Below are 25,231 nucleotides of genomic sequence, written 5' to 3'. Positions count from 1 at the left end.
CGTCAGGGCTGGCTGCCTTCCCCGCATGGAGTCTCCTCCACTGCGTCTTTACCTGGTAAATCATGATGGAGAGTCTAGGAAGGGGTGGGGCAAGTGGTCAGGGACAAGTCTGGGCAAGAGATGTGGGTGGATCCTCTGGGATTATGGAGTGGAGAACTTTGCTGCAACTGAAGTTTGAATTTAAATTGAAAAGTTCTGCACTAAAATCATATGAGTGCAGCAAATTACCAGGATGCACAGTACAGTCTTCATACTGAAATTAATTTTTATATGTGAGCCGGGCTGCTTGTCATCCTGAACACAAGCACTTGATTTAATATTTTGTATTTTTCACAAATGGTGGATATGTCAGTATCTCACCATGTTATGTTTTTCAGCCTGAACAGCTGTAAACTCACAGAGAAATGCTGTGGGACACTGGCTTCAGCTCTAAGATCAAACTCCTCACACCTGAGAGAGCTGCACATGAGTCACAATGACCTGCAGGATTCAGGAGTGAAGCGGCTCTCTGCTGGACTGGGGGATTCACACTGTAAACTGGAGATACTGAGGTCAGTCTGACTGGGTATTCCACACTGTAAACTTAGGGATACTGAGGTCAGTATTACTGGGAATTCTACACTGTAAACTAGGGATTCTAAGGTCAGTGTTAATGGGTAATCCACACTGTAAACTGGCAATACCGAGGTGAGTATTACTGGGTATTCAATGCTGTAAACTGGACATACAGTAATGAGGTCAGTAGGGCTAAAAAAAGCAGAAGCATATATATATATATATATATATATATATATATATATATATATATATATATACACTGAACAAAAATATAAACGCAACACTTTTGTTTTTGCTCCCATTTTTCATGAGATGGACTTAAAGATCTACAATTCATTCCAGATACACAATATTACCATTTCTCTCAAACATTTCTCACAAATCAGTCTAAATGTGTGATAGTGAGCACTTCTGCTTTGCTGAGATAATCCATCCCACCTCACAGGTGTGCTACATCAAGATGCTGATCTGACATCATGGGTAGTGCACAGGTGTACCTTATACTGCCCACAATAAAAGGCCACCCTGGAATGTGCAGTTTTGTCTCACAGCAAAATGCCACAGATGCCACAAGCATTGAGGGAGCGTGCAATTGGCATGCTGACAGCAGGAATGTCAACCAGATCTGTTGCTCGTGCATTGAATGTTCATTTCTCAACCATAAGCCGTCTCCAAAGGCGTTTCAGAGAATATGGCAGTACATCCAACCGGCCTCACAACCGCAGACCACGTGTAACCACACCAGCCCAGGACCTCCACATCCAGCAGGTTCACCTCCAAGATCGTCTGAGACCAGCCACTCAGACAGATAATGCACGGCCCCATGTTGCAAGGATCTGTACACAGTTCTTGGAAGCTGAAAATGTCCCAGTTCTTGCATGGCCAGCATACTCACCGGACATGTCACCCGTTGAGCATGTTTGGGATGTGCTTGACTGGCGTATACGACAGCGTGTACCAGTTCCCACTAATATCCAACAACTTCGCACAGCCATTGAAGAGGAGTGGACCAACATTCCACAGGCCACAATTGACAATCTGATAAACTCTATGCGAAGAAGATGTGTTGCATTGCATGAGGCAAATGGTGGTCACACCAGATACTGACCGGTTCTGAGTCCCCAGACCCCCAATAAAGCAAAAAACTGCACATTCCAGGGTGGCCTTTTATTGTGGGCAGTATAAGGTACACCTGTGCACTACCCATGATGTCAGATCAGCATCTTGATGTGGCACACCTGTGAGGTGGGATGGATTATCTCAGCAAAGCAGAAGTGCTCACTATCACACATTTAGACTGATTTGTGAGAAATGTTTGAGAGAAATGGTAATATTGTGTATCTGGAATGAATTGTAGGTCTTTAAGTCCATCTCATGAAAAATGGGAGCAGAAACAAGAGTGTTGCGTTTATATTTTTGTTCAGTATATATATGTATAAAAAATATATATATATATGGTTAAGCAGTATAACACCATACTGTCCTGGCTGACCTCCATCAAGCATTACCCACTGATCTAATACCATACCGTCATGGATATCCTCCCTCAAGCGTTACCCACTGATCTAATACCATACCGTCATGGATAACCTCCCTCAAGCATTACCCACTGATCTAATACCATACCGTCATGGATATCCTCCCTCAAGCGTTACCCACTGATCTAATACCATACCGTCATGGATATCCTCCCTCAAGCATTACCCACTGATCTAATACCATACCGTCATGGATATCCTCCCTCAAGCGTTACCCACTGATCTAATACCATACTGTCATGGATAACCTCCCTCAAGCGTTACCCACTGATCTAATACCATACAGTCATGGATAGCCTCCCTCAAGCGTTACCCACTGATCTAATACCATACCGTCATGGATAACCTCCCTCAAGCGTTACCCACTGATCTAATACCATACCGTCATGGATATCCTTCCTCAAGCGTTACCCACTGATCTAATACCATACCGTCATGGATATCCTTCCTCAAGCGTTACCCACTGATCTAATACCATACAGTCATGGATAACCTCCCTCAAGCGTTACCCACTGATCTAATATCATACCGTCATGGATATCCTCCCTCAAGCGTTACCCACTGATCTAATACCATACCGTCATGGATATCCTCCCTCAAGCGTTACCCACTGATCTAATACCATACCGTCATGGATATCCTCCCTCAAGCGTTACCCACTGATCTAATACCATACCGTCATGGATATCCTCCCTCAAGCGTTACCCACTGATCTAATACCATACCGTCATGGATATCCTCCCTCAAGCGTTACCCACTGACCTAATACCATACCGTCATGGATATCCTCCCTCAAGCGTTACCCACTGACCTAATACCATACCGTCATGGATATCCTCCCTCAAGCGTTACCCACTGATCTAATAACATACCGTCATGGATAACCTCCCTCAAGCGTTACCCACTGATCTAATACCATACCGTCATGGATATCCTCCCTCAAGCGTTACCCACTGATCTAATACCATACCTTCATGGATATCCTCCCTCAAGCGTTACCCACTGATCTAATACCATACCGTCATGGATATCCTCCCTCAAGCGTTACCCACTGATCTAATACCATACCGTCATGGATAACCTCCCTCAAGCGTTACCCACTGATCTAATACCATACCGTCATGGATATCCTCCCTCAAGCGTTACCCACTGATCTAATACCATACCGTCATGGATATCCTCCCTCAAGCGTTACCCACTGATCTAATACCATACCGTCATGGATAACCTCCCTCAAGCGTTACCCACTGATCTAATACCATACAGTCATGGATAACCTCCCTCAAGCGTTACCCACTGATCTAATACCATACCGTCATGGATAACCTCCCTCAAGCGTTACCCACTGATCTAATACCATACCGTCATGGATATCCTTCCTCAAGCATTACCCACTGATCTAATACCATACAGTCATGGATAACCTCCCTCAAGCGTTACCCACTGATCTAATATCATACCGTCACGGATATCCTCCCTCAAGCGTTACCCACTGATCTAATACCATACCGTCATGGATATCCTCCCTCAAGCGTTACCCACTGATCTAATACCATACCGTCATGGATATCCTCCCTCAAGCGTTACCCACTGATCTAATACCATACCGTCATGGATATCCTCCCTCAAGCGTTACCCACTGACCTAATACCATACCGTCATGGATATCCTCCCTCAAGCGTTACCCACTGACCTAATACCATACCGTCATGGATATCCTCCCTCAAGCGTTACCCACTGACCTAATACCATACCGTCATGGATATCCTCCCTCAAGCGTTACCCACTGATCTAATAACATACCTTCATGGATATCCTCCCTCAAGCGTTACCCACTGATCTAATACCATACCGTCATGGATATCCTCCCTCAAGCGTTACCCACTGATCTAATACCATACCGTCATGGATATCCTCCCTCAAGCGTTACCCACTGATCTAATACCATACCGTCATGGATATCCTCCCTCAAGCGTTACCCACTGATCTAATACCATACCGTCATGGATATCCTCCCTCAAGCGTTACCCACTGATCTAATACCATACCGTCATGGATAACCTCCCTCAAGCGTTACCCACTGATCTAATACCATACAGTCATGGATAACCTCCCTCAAGCGTTACCCACTGATCTAATACCATACCGTCATGGATAACCTCCCTCAAGCGTTACCCACTGATCTAATACCATACCGTCATGGATATCCTTCCTCAAGCATTACCCACTGATCTAATACCATACAGTCATGGATAACCTCCCTCAAGCGTTACCCACTGATCTAATATCATACCGTCACGGATATCCTCCCTCAAGCGTTACCCACTGATCTAATACCATACCGTCATGGATATCCTCCCTCAAGCGTTACCCACTGATCTAATACCATACCGTCATGGATATCCTCCCTCAAGCGTTACCCACTGATCTAATACCATACCGTCATGGATATCCTCCCTCAAGCGTTACCCACTGACCTAATACCATACCGTCATGGATATCCTCCCTCAAGCGTTACCCACTGACCTAATACCATACCGTCATGGATATCCTCCCTCAAGCGTTACCCACTGACCTAATACCATACCGTCATGGATATCCTCCCTCAAGCGTTACCCACTGATCTAATAACATACCGTCATGGATAACCTCCCTCAGGCGTTACCCACTGATCTAATACCATACCGTCATGGATATCCTCCCTCAAGCGTTACCCACTGATCTAATACCATACCGTCATGGATATCCTCCCTCAAGCGTTACCCACTGATCTAATACCATACCGTCATGGATATCCTCCCTCAAGCGTTACCCACTGATCTAATATCATACCGTCATGGATATCCTCCCTCAAGCGTTACCCACTGATCTAATACCATACCGTCATGGATATCCTCCCTCAAGCGTTACCCACTGATCTAATATCATACTGTCATGGATATCCTCCCTCAAGCGTTACCCACTGACCTATATCTATATCTATATATATATATATCTATATATATATATTACATCAGGAAGATGGCCCCGACTGATGACGTGCTCAGTAAATACCTCAGGCAACAGAAACCCAAGAAGGAAGAGGAGCAAGAACAGGAACCATCATGGAAAGATAAACCCCTGCACGGCATGTACCACCGGCAGATAGAGGAAGTGGCTGACATTGAAAAATCCTACCAGTGGCTGGACAAAGCTGGACTGAAAGACAGCACAGAGGCATTAATCATGGCAGCACAGGAACAAGCTCTAAGTACAAGATCAATAGAGGCTGGGGTCTACCACACCAGGCAGGACCCCAGGTGCAGGCTGTGCAAAGATGCCCCCGAGACGATCCAGCACATAACAGCAGGGTGCAAGATGCTAGCAGGCAAGGCGTACATGGAACGCCATAACCAAGTGGCTGGCATAGTGTACAGGAACATCTGCGGGGAGTATGGACTGGAAGTCCCAGGGTCAAGATGGGAGACACCTCCAAAGGTGGCTGAGAATGATAAGGCTAAGATCCTGTGGGACTTCCAGATACAGACTGACAAACTGGTAATGGCTAACCAACCGGACATAGTAGTGGTGGACAAGCAGAGGAAGAAGGCCGTAGTGATAGACGTAGCAATCCCAAGCGATGGTAACATCAGGAAGAAGGAACATGAGAAGCTCGAGAAATACCAAGGGCTGAGAGAAGAGCTAGAAAAGATGTGGAAGGTGAAGGTAACAGTGGTCCCAGTGGTAATTGGAACACTCGGGGCAGTAACGCCCAAACTGGGAGAGTGGCTCCAACAGATTCCAGGAATGACATCTGAGATCTCTGTCCAGAAGAGCGCAATCCTAGGATCAGCTAAGATACTGCGCAGGACCCTCAAGCTCCCAGGCCTCTGGTAGAGGACCCGAGCTTGAAGGACAAAGACCGCCCACAGGAGGGCGAGTGGGGATTTTTTTTATATAATATATATATATATATGCTTTTGCTTTTTTTCAGCCCTACACTGTTTATGGCAACATTTTTCATCATCCAAGTTTGCAAGGTTACACACCACCATATGGGATGTGGCACTTGTATGAAAGTTTTCATAGGACTTTTCTATTTGTAACCCACAGTCCACAAATATGTATCATAATCCACAAATATTTAACTATCCAGAAATGTAAAATAAAAACATATCCACAAAAAAGAGAGCAGTTTCTACCCATGAAACGTATTTTGCACACTTGTGGATCATGTCATATTTGTGGGTCACGTTACAATTGTAACTTCCCTCCTATTGATCTGTGGATTTTGTCCTACCACAGCTGATCTGTAGAATAAAATCCGTAAATATGAAGTGCAGCAGTGATATTTATCCTTATCGGGATATAAGATGACAGATTTTGGCGACATCACACAGCCCTAGAGGTATTACTGGCTACAGTATTACTGGCTGTTCCACACTATAAACTACAGATTGGGAGGTCAGTATTACTGCTATTCCAAACTGAAAACTGGAGATACTGAGGTCAGTATTACTAGGTAATTCACACTAAACTGGAGATACTGAGGTCAGTATTACTGGGTATTCCAAACTGTAAACTGGAGATACTGAGGTCAGTATTACTAGGTAATTCACACTAAACTGGAGATACTGAGGTCAGTATTACTGGGTATTCCAAACTGTAAACTGGAGATACTGAGGTCAGTATTACTGCTATTCCAAACTGTAAACTGGAGATACTGAGGTCAGTATTACTGCTATTCCAAACTGAAAACTGGAGATACTGAGGTCAGTATTACTAGGTAATTCACACTAAACTGGAGATACTGAGGTCAGTATTACCCACTGACCTAACACCATACTGTCATGGATATCCTCCCTCAAGCGTTACCCACTGATCTAATACCATACAGTCATGGATATCCTCCCTCAAGCGTTACCCACTGATCTAATATCATACTGTCATGGATATCCTCCCTCAAGCGTTACCCACTGATCTAATATCATACTGTCATGGATAACCTCACTCAAATGTTATGCAGTGATCTAACAGTATACTCTTATTGCTGAGAGTCGACCATTACTGCTGGTCTCTCTTTGATTTATACAACCAGTTTTCAAGAAAATAAATGTCCCTAGAAAACAATGTTTTGATTTCCTTTCTGCAGGATGGAAAGTTGCAGAGTCAGAGGAGATGGCTGTTTCTCCCTGGCTTCAGCTCTGAGATCAAACCCTTCACACCTGAGAGAGCTGGATCTGAGCTACAATCACCCAGGAGATTCTGGTGTGAATCTGCTCTCTGATGTACTGGAGGATCCCAACTGCAAACTGGAGAAGCTGATGTGAGTACAGAATGCTGTTATGCATTTAATTTTTTAAATTTTCTTTATTTCAAGATGGTTGCGCAGGAGGTAGTGCTATCGTTCAGCAACTGGAGGGTTGTAGGTTCAAGCCCTGGTTCCTCCTGACCCCATGAAAGTGTCTTTGAGCAAGACACTGAACCCCAAATTGCTCCCGGTGAGCAGATTGGCACCTTGCATGGCAGCCTCTGCCACCGATGTGTGAATGAGTGTGTGAATGGGTGAATGTGAGACATAAAATGTAAAGCGCTTTGAGTACTCGTAGGAGTAGAAAAGCGCTATATTTAAAATCTGTCTTAGCTTAGTTTTCATTGCTGGTTTATTATCTTTTTATTGTTTACATTTTTAAAGATATATTTTTGCTTAAATTCTTATTTTAATGCAGCTCCAAGATAACAAAGGTTTATTAAATAACTGAGAAGAAACTCAAACAGGAAATAAAGGGACCGCAAAGGATGTGAACTAAACAGGAGAATAAAATGGTCAGGACACTAAAATATTAAGGGAACCAGGCAAAGAACTGGAACATAGGCAGAGTAACAACAGACAATAACATAACACAATGACTGACTACAGAACAGAGCAGTATTAGATATAGCCAATGTATACAAATACAGTCATTCGCAATCATCACTTGTAACCCACTGGAAGTGTCTGCCAGTGTCTGTAGTGCCTCTGTGTCATGACCTGCTCGTCGGCTCCTCATGTGTGCCACGCCCCCTGCTTACCCACATGTTCTTTCCCGATCGTACCCAGCTGTGTCGGATTATTTTCAATCAGTCCTGTGTATTTCAGTCCGTGTCTTACCTGAGTCCTGTGTCTGTCATTGATGTTACCTGGTGTTTGTCGACCCGTGATTCCTATTAAACCCTCGTTTTGCCCCGTTATCCGTCTGCCTGCCTATTCTTGGTCGCCCTCGCTGCCTGAGCGATCTCCCGTCCAGCACGTCCGATGTTTCCCGTGACACTCTGCCTGTATTTTCTTATTTTGCTCTGTTTGAAAATTTTCATTATCAGCCATTGGGCAGCAGGTGTGTAGCCCCCAGCCAATAAAAGCACGCAAGATGTGAGGTCAAGGCTCTATAAAAAGTAGTGACTGGGTTACATTCGTGTCCCCAACTCTCTTTCACAGGGTTGCGCAGAATTTTATTTAGATAGCTCTGTTTGAAAAAGTCAGGATGTTCCATTATTAAATGCTTCAAATCTGCAGTCATGCTTAGTGTAAGACATGGATGAAATATGATGTTGATTTTATGCAGTAAAAGCAGCCAGTTTTGGTTTCCTTCTGGCACAATGTCCCCAAAAAGCAAAGGAATGTTTCTTACGAGACAAAGCATCTGAATGGAATTGGGTCCTATGTTATTACCACTACTGTCCCAGTTAATCCTTGTAGGACATTCCCATAATGCAATTATTCCCAGAAGCATAAATCCAGGACAGATCATGGCCCGTATTCACAAAGCATTTTATCTTACCGCTAAAAATACGCCTAAATGGCACTAAAAGGTTTTAATTAAGAGTTTTTTTTTTCCTAAAACCTATTCACCTAAAACCCATGCTGATGTCCGATCTCATGCATGAGCTGCCTGCAATAACCCTGGGGAATGGTGTTTGAGAGGCTAGTATGTGTTGGTGAAAATGTATGCACAACATCTCATGAACAGAAATACAGTGGATACTGCTTAAATTTCTCCTGGTTATTGTTATGAACCACTTATATGAATCAAAATACTTGGGACAGAATCATTCCTGTACAAACACTGTTTAAATAATTTGCTTATAGTAATCAAGTAGATCGCTTACAGTGTTCATTCTTAAATTTCTTTTTTAACATGACATGTGGGGAAAAAAAAATAATAAAGTCATTTTCTCTCAGTGATAAATAGACTCCTAAAAGAATATGATAAATTGCCAAAACCAAGCCAAATAGATGCAGCAGCAAAACTACAATGAAGTATACTTTATGTATAGTACTGTATCATAGCATACTTGAATTATACACAGTTCACTGTCATGCCCGGCTCATCCGATCCTTGTGTGTGCCACGCCCCCTGAATATCCATATGTGCTTCCCTGATCTTGCCCAGCTGTGTCCAATTATTGTCGGCCAGTCTCGTCTATTTCAGTCCATGTCTTGCCTTAGTTTTTGTCCGTCATTGATGTTAGTTGTTGTCAGTCCCGTAATCTTCCTTCCCTTATTAAATCTCATACCCCATATTTTGCCTCCTTGCCTGCTTCCTGCCAACTTGCCTGCCCGTGTGCTTAACCCGCTTACCAGTGAACCTGACAGAATGACGGACCCAAGAAAGAAAGCATCTTCCATGACCAGGGAGGATTACCTCGATCTCGTCGATCAGGTGCTAATTTGGATTGCCCAGCCCGGCATCCGGGAAGATCCCCTGGCATCGGATCTCGTAAGCCAGAGCTGGGATATCTTGGACCGGCTGTCTCTCGAGGAGGACGCGCATCTTGCGGAGGAGGTACACAAGAACTTTCGACAGCTGGCCGAGCTCAGGACGGAGCGGTGGGTCGCGCCGCGCGTTGCAGGGACTATCCGCCCACCGTCCGCCCTGTCGGACATAACGCAGCCTCCAGCGACCACCATGATCCGAAGGCGGAGAAGGAGGGGAAATCAGGGGCATGCGCACTCGTCCTGGGGGCATGCGCGCTCATCCCCACTTCCCTCCCTGTTGGTGAGCTGGAGGGCTCCCCGGCCGAGCCTGACGTCAACACCGCTGCTAAGCTGCCTTCACAGGCAGCTTCCCCAGTCCTGGGAAAGCGCCTGACCGCTGCGGAGCTACCGCCGCCACTTGAGCACGGCTGACCAACAAGGGAGCCAGCGCAGTTTGGGACACCATCCCTAGAGTACCCAGGACTCTTAAAGAGGCCATGCCCGTCTCGCCTGCACGGGACCTGCCAGTCCCGCCGCCTGCTGCAGCCGCTCGGCCCGAGGCTCTCCCTTCACCTGTGCCTGCTGCAGCCGCTCAGCCCGAGGCACTCCCTTCACCTCTACCTGCTGCAGCCGCTCGGCCCGAGGCTCTCCCTTCACCTGTGCCTGCTGCAGCCGCTCGGCCCCGAGGCACTCCCTTCACCTCTACCTGCTGCAGCCGCTCAGCCCGAGGCTCTCCCTTCACCTCTACCTGCTGCAGCCGCTCGGCCCGAGGCTCTCCCTTCACCTCTACCTGCTGCAGCCGCTCGGCCCGAGGCTCTCCCTTCACCTGTGCCTGCTGCAGCCGCTCAGCCCGAGGCTCTCCCTTCACCTCTACCTGCTGCAGCCGCTCGGCCCGAGGCTCTCCCTTCACCTCTACCTGCTGCAGCCGCTCGGCCCGAGGCTCTCCCTTCACCTCTGCCTGCTGCAGCCGCCCAGCCCGAGGCTCTCCCTTCACCTCTGCCCGTGACTATAACCCCTGTGACTCTTGTTCCTGACCCCTCTCCAGTCCCCCCGGCTCCTGTCCCCGAGGAGGTCCCGGTCAATCGGACTATTGCTCCTTCCTTCTTGGAGGAGGAGGACCTCGAGTGGGACCCCTTGGGGACCTCCCTACTGTCTCCTCTGCCCTCGCCCAGGCGAGATTTACCCCAGCCTAGACCCCGCATGTCAGTGTCCCGGAAGGGGAGAGGACACAGGCACGGGGTTAGGGTCCCACCCACCCTGCCCCCTGGCTCGCCCTCACTTGCCTACAGGTCCTGGGACTCCAGGTCGGCGGTAGCCTGCAGGTCCCCCTCCAAAGCCTCGTCGCCCTGCCTCAGTCCCGCCTCCGACTCCTTGTCGGTCGCCTGCGGGTTCCCTCGTTGCGGCTCCTCCATCACCTGCAGCACCCCCTACGTTGGTGGATGTCGCCTGGGCCAGCTATGGCTTTGCCATCGCCTGCTGCGGCTCCCCCTCCCTCCTTGCCTTTCCCGGATTCCCCTTCAGCTCCCTCGGCACTTCCCCTGGTGCCCCCTCCGACTTCCTCCTCGTCCCCTCCATCTGGCCCTCGCCCTGCCTCCTCAGCCCCTCTGACGTCCCCTCCTGCTCCAGCCTCCCGGTCGCCTGCGGCCCCTCTGGCTGCTGCCCGTCATCTGCTCTGGCTCCCTCGGCCTCCCCTTTATTCCCCCTCCATCTCTCCCTGGTCTCCTGTCTCCGTCCCTCCTCTCTTTGTTCCTCGTCCCTTTGTTCCTCCCGTCTCTGGTCCTCGTCCCCCAGTGTTCCCTCCATTCACCCCTGGCCCTTTCGTCCCTCCTGTTCCCTCCATGTCCCCGTTCCTAATCTGTCTGCCTTCCCTGTTCTATGTCAGGTCTTGTCGTGGCTTTTGCCCCTGTGCCAGTTTTGTCTTTCTGTTCTGTTCCCTGTGCCCCGTCAATGTTTTGTTTTCCGGGTCCCGTATCCCTTGTCCCGTCCGTCGCCTCCCCTGAGGCGCGCCTGGAGAGCGCTCCTTTGGGGGGAGGGGTTCTGTCAACGAGTCAATAAAATTCAGTACATAGCGATACTATCCGTTTTATTGCCTTATACTTGTGTCATGAATATACAAATGTTGATTATATGATAATCTGCCTGAGACATAAAGAAAAAGAATATAAAGTTGGTTATAATGTTCACTATAAGTAGTTTCCACTGTATATGATTGGGTTGTTTCAGTTTGCTGGCGATGTTCTTGCATCCCTTACAGGCTCCAAAACAATCATTAATCCCTCCCGACTGAGGTGGTGTCCCTTAAGTAATTCAGCGTTTGTTAAATGTTTCTAAGACATCGCAACATGGACTGACAGCAGCCATTTTGCGACTGTGTGTGAATTGGTCTTCGTGAGTCCTCTCCACTGCTTTTTATTTCTGCCAGACTTAGGTGCTACTTTTAGCGCTAAGGGGCTTTGTGAATTGCTCTTAGTCAAAAAAATGAGGAGTCCTACATTTAGAACTGACACACCCATTATTTTTTAGGAGTCAGGAGCTGCTTTTAGCCTTAATATGCTTTGTGAATATGGACCCAGATTTTGACAATTTTTTTTCTGAGAAATACTCCAGCAGTAACTTTATTTCATATTAGGCTGCTCCTTAAAGAATGCCGCGCATGCTTTAAGCTAAATACCGATAACAGATGAGGTCGCAGTGTGTCTTCGTTTTATAGCATCACTGGATTATCGGCGCAGTGGATATAGTGAAATAATGATCTCAGAGCACAGGGAACAGAAAATTGCTGCTGAATGAGAGCAGCCGCTGCGAACGGGGACGTAATTATGCTGGAGTGTTTTTTCTATTTTAATTTTGGGTATCCAGTTCACAAATTGTAAATAAAAGTGCAATCTGTGTTAAAACACACAACCTACAGTTTTTAAGGTGTTTTAAAATGCTCAAATAAAAGGCAATACAGCTGATATTTTTCTACATCTCAAAATTTAGATTCCTTTCCAGGCTACAGAGGATTCAACTCTTCTGCCAGATTACGCTGATTATTAAAAAACGTATTACTTGCCAACAGGGTTTTTTGAGTGAAAGTATTCATTGCCGGGTTCTACTGAATCAGTATTAAGATATATTCACCGATGAGACCTCTAAGCGCTGTAAGTTAATCTGGCTAAGGCCATCTGCCAAATGCCTTAAATGTAAATGTAGTTAACCTTAGCAGCATCTTAGAAACACCCCAGCAGTAAATTGTTGCATCTTAGTAGTCCTGGAAGTGCTAATCCAAGTATTTCTGAAAGAGGTTGGTTTTTAGTCGTTGTTTGAAGGCACCCAATGACTGTTTGGACATCTAAGAGAAGTTCATTCCACTGCATAGTTGTCAAAACAGAGAAGAGTCTCGATGCATGTCTTCCTTGTGCCTTGAGAGATGGTGGGACTTGTCGAGCGGCGCATGGGGATCGGAGAGGGCGCAGTGAGGGGTGAGAAGTTCTTTTAGGTAGAAGGGTGCTGCTCCGTTTTTGGCTTTGTAGGCAAGCATCAGTGTTTTGAATCTGATGCGGACGGCTACAGGAAGCCAGTGGAGCGAGCATAACAATGGTGTGGTGTGGGAGACCTTGGGAAGGTTGAAGAGGAGTCGGGCAGCTGAATTCTGGATCAGTTTCAACGCAGAATTAAAAAACATCATACATGAGAATTAGTTGGTTTTCAGGATGTACTAGCTGGTGGCTTGCAGTCGGTGGTCGCTGGGTGGCTGTAGATAGGTGTAATTATTATTATTATTATTATTATTATTATAACACAGTATAGTGATGTTTATCAAGCATTATGATTGCCATATGAAGCGCTCATATATAATGCACAATTTTTACATTTTGCTTCACAATGTCATGCCCGGCTCGTACGATCCTCGTGTGTGCCACGCCCCCTGATTATCCACGGGTGGTTCCCTGATTGTACCCAGCTGTACCCTGTTGTTTTGCCATGTCTTGCCTATTTCAGTCCACGCCTTGCCCCGCTTTTTGTCCGTCATTATTGTTAGTTCTGTTGTTATGTCCCGTACTACCCGTAGCTTTAATAAATCCCCATTTTCCCCGACCTTCGCCTGCCTGCCTGGTCCTTCCCCACTTCCTGCTCGCTTGTCCCCCCACGAACCTGACACTCAACTTCACTCCTTCCATTTTTGCATTATTTATGTGAATTATGGAAGTATTTTTAGTGCTAAAGTTAATATTTTACGTAAAATATCTTATTTTCAGGCATTTTACGACACTTATTTTGATAAATGTAACAAATAAAATGACTGCTTTGTAGTCTTATACTTGTAAAAAAGTCTCATAAAGGTATTGACAAAATGGTAAGAACAACCTAGTTTCCAACTCTTTGTATATATTTATAGAGTCAAATTTTTACAGTTGCGATCAAAATTAGAAAACAAGTGATATTTTGTAATATAAAGAGTTATTGCTTATCAGAATTTGCAGTTAGCATGAATTAAAGAGATGCATTTTTATTGTATTTCCTCAATGAAAACTCTCTCACATCAAACAATGCTAATAAATTGAATAAATAAATTGATTGGAGCTCCTAAGTCAATGTAAACAGACCCCATACACGCTCTTGTTTATGTGAGTTAAATAGGCCGTTTTCACTAGCGTTTCTTCACCCAATAATGAGTGTTGGATCATGGTATCTTTATTGCATAAGCACTGCTCTTTGAAAACGGGTGGGCAATCAATACTGCTTTGTGACTCTTGTTCTTTTTACTCTCCTTACAAAACTTTAAAACACTTATTTAGATTCCTACATATATTTCCTTCCTACATATATTTGAACATACAGCACTGACAATTCTGGGGTCGTCTTTGGAGTGTTTTACGTGGTTTGGCGAGATTTCTGCTTGATCCTTGGGGGGGGGGGGGGGGGGGGGAGGGGAGGTTCGCCGACTCACAGGGTTAAGTTTAAGTAATGGTTTTTAGATTCCAGTAAAGTGGAGTAATGCACCTGATGTGAAATGCCCAAGTGTGGTTATACTCTGATAACAGCATTCATAAATCACCTCCATTATTCTACACTGTAAAATGGGGGTTCTGAGATCGTATTATGGGTACTCCTCACTGTAAACTTATTATTATTGAAATCTTTATTAAAGTAGTCACATTTACTTAAAAGTTATACCTGAGGTGATCTTATTACTGGATTTATTTTCCATCTCTCTGCAGACTGTCAGGCTGTAGAGTCACAGAAGAAGCCTGTTCTTCCTTGGCTTCAGCTCTGAGATCAAACCCCTCACACCTGAGAGAGCTGGACCTGAGCTACAATCACCCAGGACACTCAGGAGTGAAGCTGTTCTCTGCTGTACTGGAGGATCCCAGCTGTAAACTGGAGAAGCTGAAGTGAGTACAGAGTGTGTGTCTGACACACTACAGATACTTATGCATGTATGTGAAGAAGAGGCACCAATAAATAAATTAATACAGCAGCACTATGTCATTCTGCTTCTCCTATAGTGTGGACCACATTGGAAAGTGCCGGACCAGACCAGGGATCCACCTATGTAAGCTCGCTTGCATGCTTTTATTAATAATACCATTAATACTATTTTATGATTGTATTCATGCAGTTACGGTGATGTGTGTCTACATGCGTGTGTTTGTGTGTGTGTGTACATGCATGTGTGTGTGTGTACATGCGTGTGTGTGTGTCTACATGCGTGTGTGTGTGTGTGTTTTGGCCTGTATGTAGATGGATTTCTGTGTTTTTCTTACAGTTTGCATCTGTGATTTTAGACACAAAATTAGGTTAAATCAGCAAAATAGTAAACCATGTCACCTTTCTTTGCTTTACCTGCATCGGGGGCATGTTGTGCCGCCCCCCTGAAGATCGCTATTCACATTATAAATAGCCACATTTCCGCATATACAAATCGCATTCACATATGATGCGATGAACAACGCAGCGGTGAAACGCGATCCAGATACATCCTGATCAGTGCTATAAAAGGGGAGGAGGATGTGGCCAGGTGTGAATGGCTCATGCATACACATGAAAGTTGCTACATATTCAATGAAAGTAGCCCAGAAATAGTGACATGACTTAGGTTTTTCTTATTTATTTATCCAACTGAATGTTGCAGCTACACCATTTAGTCATCTTCATGTAGCCAAAGCTTTGGTGATCAGATATTTGGGATTAAAACAAACTGCCGCCATTGCTTACTATGTACTTATATACTGTTTTTGCAGGTGTTCCAAACTGCATTTTGCAATATCTGTACTTTGATGTCAAATTACAAACTTCATATAAATTAGACATATTTACAAAGTACTTTAAAATAAACATGAGCGTAATGGCAAATCAAATATATAAGAAATAATTTATTTGCCATGAACTATCCATCCATCCATCCATTTTCCAAACCGCTTATCCTACTGGGTCACGGGGGGTCCGGAGCCTATCCCGGAAGCAATGGGCACGAGGCAGGGAACAACCCAGGATGGGGGGCCAGCCCATCGCAGGGCACACTCACACACCATTCACTCTCACATGCATTCCTACAGGCAATTTAGCAACTTCAATTAGCCTCAGCATGTTTTCGACTGTGGGGGGAAACCAGAGTACCTGGAGGAAACCCCACGACGACATGGGGAGAACACGCAAACTCCACACACACGTAACCCATGTGGAGACTCGAACCCGGGTCCCAGAGGTGTGAGGCAACAGTGCTAACCACTGCACCACCATGACGCCCCTGCCATGAACTAAGTTTATGATATTGAATGAAATGTGTGATCATGCCCCAGTCAGTGAAAGTGTGTTCCCTACCCCTGGACCCCAGAGGGTTAAATGAATGCTGCTGCAAATCAGTCAGTTACCATTATTTGTAACTGTATGTCATGGCCTCGCCATTCATGGATGAGCGACCAATTGCAATCGGTGCACAAATAATAAGAAGGGAATTTCAAACAGAGAGGGTTTGCATGATCGGCAAGATCCTTAATTGCTCCCGGAGGAAATTCTTTTCGAAAGATACCGCTTTAGCCGAGGGGGAATATTGTACCTCAGAGGTTTATTAGCACCTTATATTCAAAGTCAAACTAGGCGAAGTATATGTGTGTGTGTGTGTGTGTAAATATATACTTGACATATTTTTATGTCAACAATAGTTTAATCATGTACCATGTATCATGATCCAGCTAGACTAATCTACTACAGAGATGCGTTTGAAAAGCCGACTTATTCTGGATGAGTCTCACTGGCATTAACTCATCCAAGATGAGGCATCTGATCTCGGATGATTTAAGCGACATACAGAAAATCCCCCCACTGTTGTAATGAGAACATCACATGTTTCCCTTGTGTGTTTGGTTTCAGGGTTCGTTGTGGTGTTTCAGTGTATGGAGAGTTCTGCTGTAGCATGTCAATTGGACAAGAGTCTTTTTGAGGGCTGGTAACGAAAGAGCACATGTTAAGAATATGCTGGCTTTCCTCTTGGTTCTGGGTCTGCTAAGCATCATGGTATGTTTCAGTGACTAACATGCAGAATTCATGTCCTTTAGCTTTAATTTTATGCCCGGTCTACCTACATCCACAGCAAAGTCTTAACTCCCTTTATACAGGTTTATATTGGTTACAGGTTTATATACAGGTCTCTTCATGGTGGTTCGACTTACGATATTTCACCTTTATAACTGTGTGACAGCGATGCACATTTAGCAGTTATCAAGTTTTGAATTTTTATCTGTTTCCGGGGTTACAGTATGTCGTATGATACTTTCTACTAATGCCAGGCGATGGCAGGATCCATATAGCCATGCTGCCAAGTCTCTGTAGTGATCGTGAGTGTAAACATCTCATACAGTGTTTTTTTCTGTGTGATTTAATAGCAATAACTTACTTACTGTGTTATAATGAGCATATGGGCTTTTTGCACATGTTAAATATCACTACTATAGGTGGTGATAATAATTTAATTAAATAATTTAAGTACTATGTAATGGGGAACATTGCACATGTGATTGTATATGACTGTATTGCATATGTTATATGTCCCTTTGGACTACTGGAGTGTTATAGTCTATTTGTCCTTTGGTGATGGAGATGGGGGGGAGAATCCGTGTGGGGGTTGAAGGGGGGGCAGAGTTCAGCAGTCTTACAACATCTGGAAAGAAGCTGTTACACATGGTGGCTGTCTTCAGGCAGCTTGGAGCAGCTGCCTCTGTGAGTGAGGCATTGAAGATGTCCGTCAGCACCTCAGAGGGCTGATGTGCACAGCTTGTAAGTACCTGCCCATGGATGTTATCTGGGCCTGCAGCCTTGCGTGGGTTAATCCTCTACAGGGCCCTACAGATCTCCGCTGTGGTCACGCTGAGGGGCACTTCTCCAGGTGATGGAGGGAGCCTGGTGCTGGAGGAAGGGATGGTCTTGGTGTCCTCGACGTGCGTAAAAGGTGTTTAGGGCATCAGGCATGGAAGGATCTCTGGGGCACTGTGCCTCACATGCTCCATGGGTCGCTGGAGGAAAACTGACTCCATACCTTCTGGGCATATGCAGCCTTTGCCCTCTTTATGCCCCCCGTCAGGTCCCTCCTGTCCGCTCTCAGCACATCTGTGTCACCGGACCTGAATGCCACATTCCTGGCTTGCAGCAGAGAACGAAGCTGTGCATTCAGCCAGGGTTTCTGGTTGTTATAGATGGTGACCTTCTTTGTGGTGGTGACATCATGAACACACTTAGAGATGTAGCTGAGGACAGTCAGGGTATGTTCCTCCAGGTCTACCTCTCCTCCACCTGTAGCTGCATGTTTGAAGACCTGCCAGTCTTGCAGCATGGAGTCAGTGTCACACGGCCGCAGGCATAGTCACAGTCACAGTTCTCTGTAAGGTTTTTCTGTGCTTGACAAGGGGACAATAGGCTGGAACCCTCATGATGGAAATATGGTCGGAAAGCCCAAGATGGGGGCGGGGGATGGATCTGTATCCACCTCATTTGTTTGTGTAAACACGGTCCAAGATGTTATTACCCCGTGTTGGTATGGTGACATGTTGGTAAAAGTTCGGCAGAGTAACTGTAAAATCTGCATAGTTGAGGTTGTCCGCTACCACATAGAATGTCTCCAGAGGCTTGTCTTGGAGTGAGCTGATGATGTCATGAAGCTCGCTCAATGCCTCGTTAGCATTATCATCCGGCATGATGAATACTGCAGCAAGCTCGCGAGGTAAATAATGTGGCCGGTATTTTACAGTGAGATGTTCGATCGACTCAGAGCAGTGTTTGCTCCCATAGTACAGTTAATGCACAAACCTTCGTTTATGTAAACACATAGTCCACCCCCGCGAGACTTCCCCGACCGGTGAGTGCGATCCGCTTGGAAGAGTTGGAGTCTGTCAATCTGGAAAGCTGAGTCCGGCATCTTGTCTTTTAGCCACGTTTCCGTAAGGCAGAGTACTACACAGTTCCTCATCTCACGGGAAGCTCCCAGCCTCAGACGAATTAGATCCACCTTGTTATCCAGAGAACAGACGTTGGCTAAGAAGAGTGACGGTATCGGTGGTCTGCTAGCCTTTAGCTTAGCTAGTGTAGGGAGCCGCCCACTGGCCCAATGGCGGAATCCAATGGCGCAGCCGAAATCTGTGAATGCATGTCGGTCCTTCCAAGCGCTCCTGGGAATTACTTACCCTTTTTAATATATAAAGTATTCTTTTATACACATATCTGACTCCATTTTATTAAAGACCTTATTTCAGTATATTGTAGTCATGACGTTTATGTTGTTCGGATTACTTCGAGACTCTCCTTTAGATTACCAACTCTAGTTTACCCCTGCCGAAGGTGTCCGCCAGATTCACCTCGGCCGACAGGGTGATCCATGGGCTTGTTCCACAGGGTTTGTCTTAAAGGTATGGAAATCGCCACCATTTAAGACAATGTCGGCCTCTGATTATTCGGGTCCCTCGACCTATATAATTCCCCAAAGGCTCAGTGTCTGCCAATTACTGAGCATGTGGGTGCCTCAGAGATTAAGCCGATGTTTACCCGAACCACACGTACGTCCACCTCAGAGGCTCAGCCGGGGGCAGCCCATATCATAACATGTGTCAACCTCAGCGGTTGTGAAGGCGCACCTTTTATTGCGGTAGTTTGTACGAGGTTTACTTTGGGCTCGTCTCAGGGACTCCGCCGATGCCGCCCATTGTCTTACCATTTGAGCGTCTCAGGGACTATGCCCGGTGCCCAGGAACATAGTGTGTACGCCCCTCAGAGGGTAGACTGGTACCTTTCATCAGCATGTGTTGACCTCAGAGGTTAAGTCAGCCCGTAACTGAGCGTGTGCGAACTCCAGAGGTGTGGTTTTGGTATCCACCTAACTTGGGCAGTCGAGTTTGGGACCCGGATAAAGGGGATTTAATCCAGAGGCTGCAAGATAGTATTTACCACTTTAGTCCTAATCAGGATAGAAGCCCAATCTGGAAAGTTTATAAAAGGTTAGCAAATCAGACAGTCATGAAGTAATCAAGACAACATTTATTAAACATATTACAATATCCAATCATTGACATGTGGCCACACATACTTGTAAATACAATTTGACAAATACAATATATAACCATCACATACCTCAGCTGAGAGTGCACAAAGTTCTGCGGAAAGTATCTGACTACAGATGGACTTTCGTACAGTTCTCTGTGGGAGCTCTGATTACAGAGTGACTCCCCGACATCTTCTGAGGCCCTTCCTTAAGTATCCAACCCAGGTGATGGCATGTCTCTGAAGACTGACCAATTTCGGTCAATGGTTAATTTTAGGGTCATTGCTGGCCTTGGTTCTCAAGTCCCCAACCAATCAGATCACTTTAGGGGGCGGTTATAATTCCCTTGTTCTACCATGTGGGAGGCTCTCTCATTTTGGTGGATTTAGCCAAATTATCTATATTTCCCTTGGGGAAAGTTATACTGCCTTAGTATGATATTCGCCATCTCATGTCTATTCAAACGAGACCAAACATGCGTGTATTTGTCCCTAACATCTATGTGTGGTGAGTTATCCTGTTTATAGTGGAAAAGGTGTCTGTGTCTGGAGGCTGACAGCTGTTGTTGCTGTGGATTGACTGTGGAACTCGTCCACTCCAGGGGGTGAAAGGTCTTGCTTTTTCTGTGTTGCTCCAGTTATTCCTATCCAGTCTCTCAGGAGCCGGCAGGCCTTTGCCTTCCTTAAAAGGGGTGGTTTGAAGAGTTGAGTCCAGTCTTGCCTGGGCCAGTGGAGCTCTGATGCAGGCGGATCAGAGTTGGGGCCTGCAGGACCTATAAGTTTTATGTCCTTACACTAGCAGGCCGCCCCGTTTATCCCTCTTCTGTTTCCGAGCGCACCGCTTCTGCTTGGCTCCTAGCCGCTGTACTCTACATCGCCAGTCCGATGTTCTCAGAAGCGGTAATCTGCCTAACATAGACATGACTACAGGGGGAACAGTCATGGTATATCCAGCCCTGATATCCATGAGTTCGACTGAACTGTAAGTCAGGTGCTTGTTCGCCTCAGAAACAGAAATACCAGTTAAATCGGGCTTAATTCCGAGAGCTGGAGAAGCCGCTGCACCGTGACACGTTGCCATCTTAATATCATTTATATTCACGTTATTTATTTTTGACTTGTATTTTCAATTTACGATGGGTTCATCAGAATGTCACCTCATTATAAGTTGAGGAGCATCAGTATTATGGTTTTGGTGAATGCAGTTTTCTTACTGGAGCAGAAGTGTCACGTGGCTGTTGATTATTTTCACATAAACATGCAAGTAGTTCCAGTAGCCTAATAAAAGTTCTACATTAATGCATTTTAAAGGTGATGTTTTACACATAATAAGCAGTGATTCTTATCAGCATAATCTTCCTTGGTGTTGAAAACACAAGCACCATCTCTTGTTTCTTTACGGTTTCTATGGTAACTTAATGGACTTCCAGCGAGTTGCCTGACCAGACATTCTGTTGTTATAGGGACTATATTTCTGGTAAATTAACTATGACTAGATTATTATATTCGGTTCCCTGCCACACAATACAAAACATATGCATGAAACTAAAGGCAACATATCAAAATAAAATTCAGTTGCATGTTCAGTGTAAACTGATGTGGCATAGAAAAGTAAAGGTTGATTACTGCAAACAATGTACCGCCTTCCTTCTCCGACTCGAATAAATCAGAGCAGAACAAACATTTAAAAACACTAGAAACTTCTGTTTCCACATCCAAAGTTCTTGTGCAGTGAACAATACCGATTGGTCAGAGAGATGATCGTAAGTCCGAACATATCGGAGGCTGCTTAACCGAAAACGACACCACCTATGCAGCTGGACGTAGTGGAAAGCCCATTGGGCAACGCAGCACTGTCCGGCTGGACATAGCACATGACCCACTGGACAGTGCACTGCTTTCTACCTGAGTGTAGGCTGTGACACCACCTATGCAGCTGGATGTAGTGGAAAATCCACTGGGCAACGCAGCACTGCCTGGCTGGACATAGCACATGACCCACTGGACAGTGCACTGCTTTCTAGCTGAGTGTAGGCTGTGACACCACCTATACAGCTGGACGTAGTGGAAAGCCCACTGGGCAACGCAGCACTGTCTGGCTGGACATAGCACATGACCCACTGGACAGTGCACTGCTTTCTAGCTCAGTATCAGCTGTGACACCTGCTGGTACTGAGCTCTTAAAAAAATGTAAGTAGTGCTGTCAGACCTTATGTCATGTCCCCTTTACACCAAATGTAGCCTTTGCCCAGCATAGGCAAGTAGCAGAACAAGAGACACCAAAAGGCATGAGCACTGACATCTGAAAAACATGAAAGGCTTTTGTATTCATTTTTTTACTTTTACTATTGTACTGCACTGCCAATGACATGGCACATTGCTTAGAGAAACTTACGGTGAAATGAATCCAACTGTTTAAAAGTGAACCAAGGTATTTAAAGTAACCCTACATAGGTAGCACTTTACTTGATGGGGCACAAATAATATAGTACTATGTTATTACTTATGTATTAATTTAGCACAACCTCAACTCAGTCGTGCAGCTGTGCAATGGATAGCGAATGGCAGCTGGAGGGGTGGTGTCTCTTGGCCTGGCTTATGAATTGTTTGACCCGCATTGAACAGGTAGATCATTAACTGAGGAGCATCTATACAGGCTTAAGTGGAGTTCTGTCCCAAGCAAGTGTCTCAGTGGGGTCTATCTCACATACAGTGCAGGGGCAGCCGGAGCGCCGCAGAGTCAGGTGACTGGAAGAGTGTATTGGGAGTAAAATGAGTGCATTGGAGTGAATTCTGTGTCAGTGAGTGTGTGAGGTGTGACCGTAATAACATGATTGAGATTCTGCCCTGCCTGATGGTATTATCTCCTCTTATTCTTGCCTACAGACTCCTGCCAGCTGACGCTGGACCCCAACACAGCACACAGAGACCTGTCTATGTCAGAAGGGAACAGGAAGGTGACAAATTGGGCAAAGGACCAACAATATCCTGATCATCCAGAGAGATTTGATTGCTGGCCCCAAGTTCTGTGCACAGAGAGTCTTACTGGTTGCTATTACTGGGAGGCTGAGTGGGATGGAGATGGAGCCCGGATAGGAGTGACTTATAAAGGAATTAGGAGGAAAGGAGGGAGTGCAGACTGTGTGCTTGGAAACAATGACAAGTCATGGAGTCTGTGCTGTGAAACTCACAGTTACTCTGTCCTGCACAATAATAAACGGACTTTCATACCCATACAGCCCTCAGATTCACACAAAGTAAGAGTGTATCTGGACTGGGTGGCTGGTACTCTGTCCTTCTACAGAGTCTCCTTTGATGGACTGACCCTCCTGTACAGCTTCACCTCCACATTCACGGAAGCCCTGCATCCAGCCTTTTATGTTAATCAGTACTCATCAGTGTCCTTTTGAATGCTGTAATAGCTCACTGTTTTGTTGGAGGAATCATTTTTACTTCATCAGAGGGTGAGATGTTGCTGGATGTCCAAGATATACTTCTGCTTTTTAACCTGTATAAACCTTTTTGCAACAAAATGTGATGAATGTTTGACAAAAATAAATGACTAGGTTCGGCGAGCGTAACAAACATGCTATATACAGTGGTGCCTTGGAACACAAACTTAATTCGTTCCAGAAGGCTGGTTGATTTGCAATTTTTTCGAGGGCCAAGTTCAATTTTCCCATATGAAATAATGTAAATGACTTTAATCCGTTCCAGACCCCCAAATGATTGTCTATTTAAGCATATCTACCTACATAACTAATGATAAAAAGCATTAACAATCAATATAAAGCTAATGCACACATGAAAAAGCAATAAACATGAAATAAATGACAATCCCACACCCCGCAGTGAGAGCAGACACATGTGCACCACCTTCAGTATGGAAAATGCTATTAAAAAATGCAGGGAGTCATAAATTTGCTTGGACTTTAATTTATTGCAGACACTTTTAACTAAAGATATTTCATGTTTTGTCTGGTCAACTTTATTTCATTTGTTAATATACATCCGTTCCTGCATTTCAGGCCTGCAGCACGTTCCAGAAAAAGTTGACATGGAGGTAATTTAGCGCTAGAACTGACGTAAAAAAATTACAATAATGCTGTGATTTCAAACATATGATGTCAACGGATGATTGTGATCATGATTTAGTATAATAGCAGTATCCACTAAAGGCTGTTCATCAATACCACGTGGGTAAGGGATTACTTTAGCAAGCCTTTGTCAAGCAATACAATATGGAGTTACATTCATAAATGCCTGTCATTTGGGAGGGTGATCCCTTTGTCAAGCACTACAATATGGAGTTACATTCATAAATGCCAGTTAAAACTCTGCTGTGCAAAAAAATAAGCCCTATGTAAGGCAAGTCCAGAAGCAGCATCAGCTTCTCTGTGCTCAGAGACATTTCTGATAGACCATCTCACAGTGGAAACGTGTATTGCAATCAGACAAATCAGTATTCCAGATCTTTTTTGTAAGAAATGGACACTGGGAGCTCTGGACCAAAGACAAAAAGGACCATCTAGACTGTTATTAGCAAGTCCAAAAGCCAGGGTCTGTCGTGGTCTGGGGTCATGTCAGCGCCCCTGGCAAAGGTCATTTATACTTCTGTGATGGCACCAGGAAAATACATTGAGATTTTAGAACAACATACAGTATGTTGCCATCTAGACAATATCTTTTCCAGGGATATCCATGCATTATTTAACAGAACAATGCAAAACCACATTCTGCACGTATTACAAATGCATGGCTCCAGAAAAAGAGGGTACGGGAACTGTCGAATTGTTGAATGCAGTGTTAATTTAACGTGTTGAATTTTTCGTTGGACCACCTTAACTTTGATTATGGTGCACTGTTTCCACAAGCTTATGCAACATCTCACCCTTTCTTTTCATCCAGATTT

The 25,231-nt window shown here is 45.2% G+C and overlaps 2 protein-coding genes across 2 annotated transcripts in view; both read left to right on the top strand.

Moving 5' to 3' along the window:
* Positions 1-15,072, top strand: part of LOC125721930 (protein NLRC5-like) — a gene marked incomplete at its 3' end in the record, with an annotated part of 510,329 nt that extends 495,257 nt beyond the window's left edge. The window contains exons 28-30 of the mRNA XM_048998139.1: positions 378-551; positions 7,228-7,401; positions 15,015-15,072. Of these exons, the coding sequence (XP_048854096.1) occupies positions 378-551; positions 7,228-7,401; positions 15,015-15,072 (406 nt within the window). The remainder of the gene's footprint in view (positions 1-377; positions 552-7,227; positions 7,402-15,014) is intronic.
* Positions 15,073-15,087: 15 nt separating this feature from the next.
* LOC125721959 (stonustoxin subunit beta-like) lies at positions 15,088-24,239 on the top strand. The gene is made up of 3 exons (XM_048998198.1): positions 15,088-15,188; positions 15,303-15,349; positions 23,206-24,239. The coding sequence occupies exon 3, from the start codon at positions 23,256-23,258 to the stop codon at positions 23,727-23,729; it is 474 nt and encodes a 157-aa protein (XP_048854155.1). The 5' UTR covers positions 15,088-15,188; positions 15,303-15,349; positions 23,206-23,255; the 3' UTR covers positions 23,730-24,239.
* The last annotated feature ends 992 nt before the right edge of the window (positions 24,240-25,231 follow it).

This window comes from Brienomyrus brachyistius, unplaced genomic scaffold, assembly GCF_023856365.1.
Source record: "Brienomyrus brachyistius isolate T26 unplaced genomic scaffold, BBRACH_0.4 scaffold36, whole genome shotgun sequence".
NCBI lineage: Eukaryota > Metazoa > Chordata > Actinopteri > Osteoglossiformes > Mormyridae > Brienomyrus > Brienomyrus brachyistius.
This window is presented reverse-complemented; position numbering and strand designations above follow the sequence as displayed.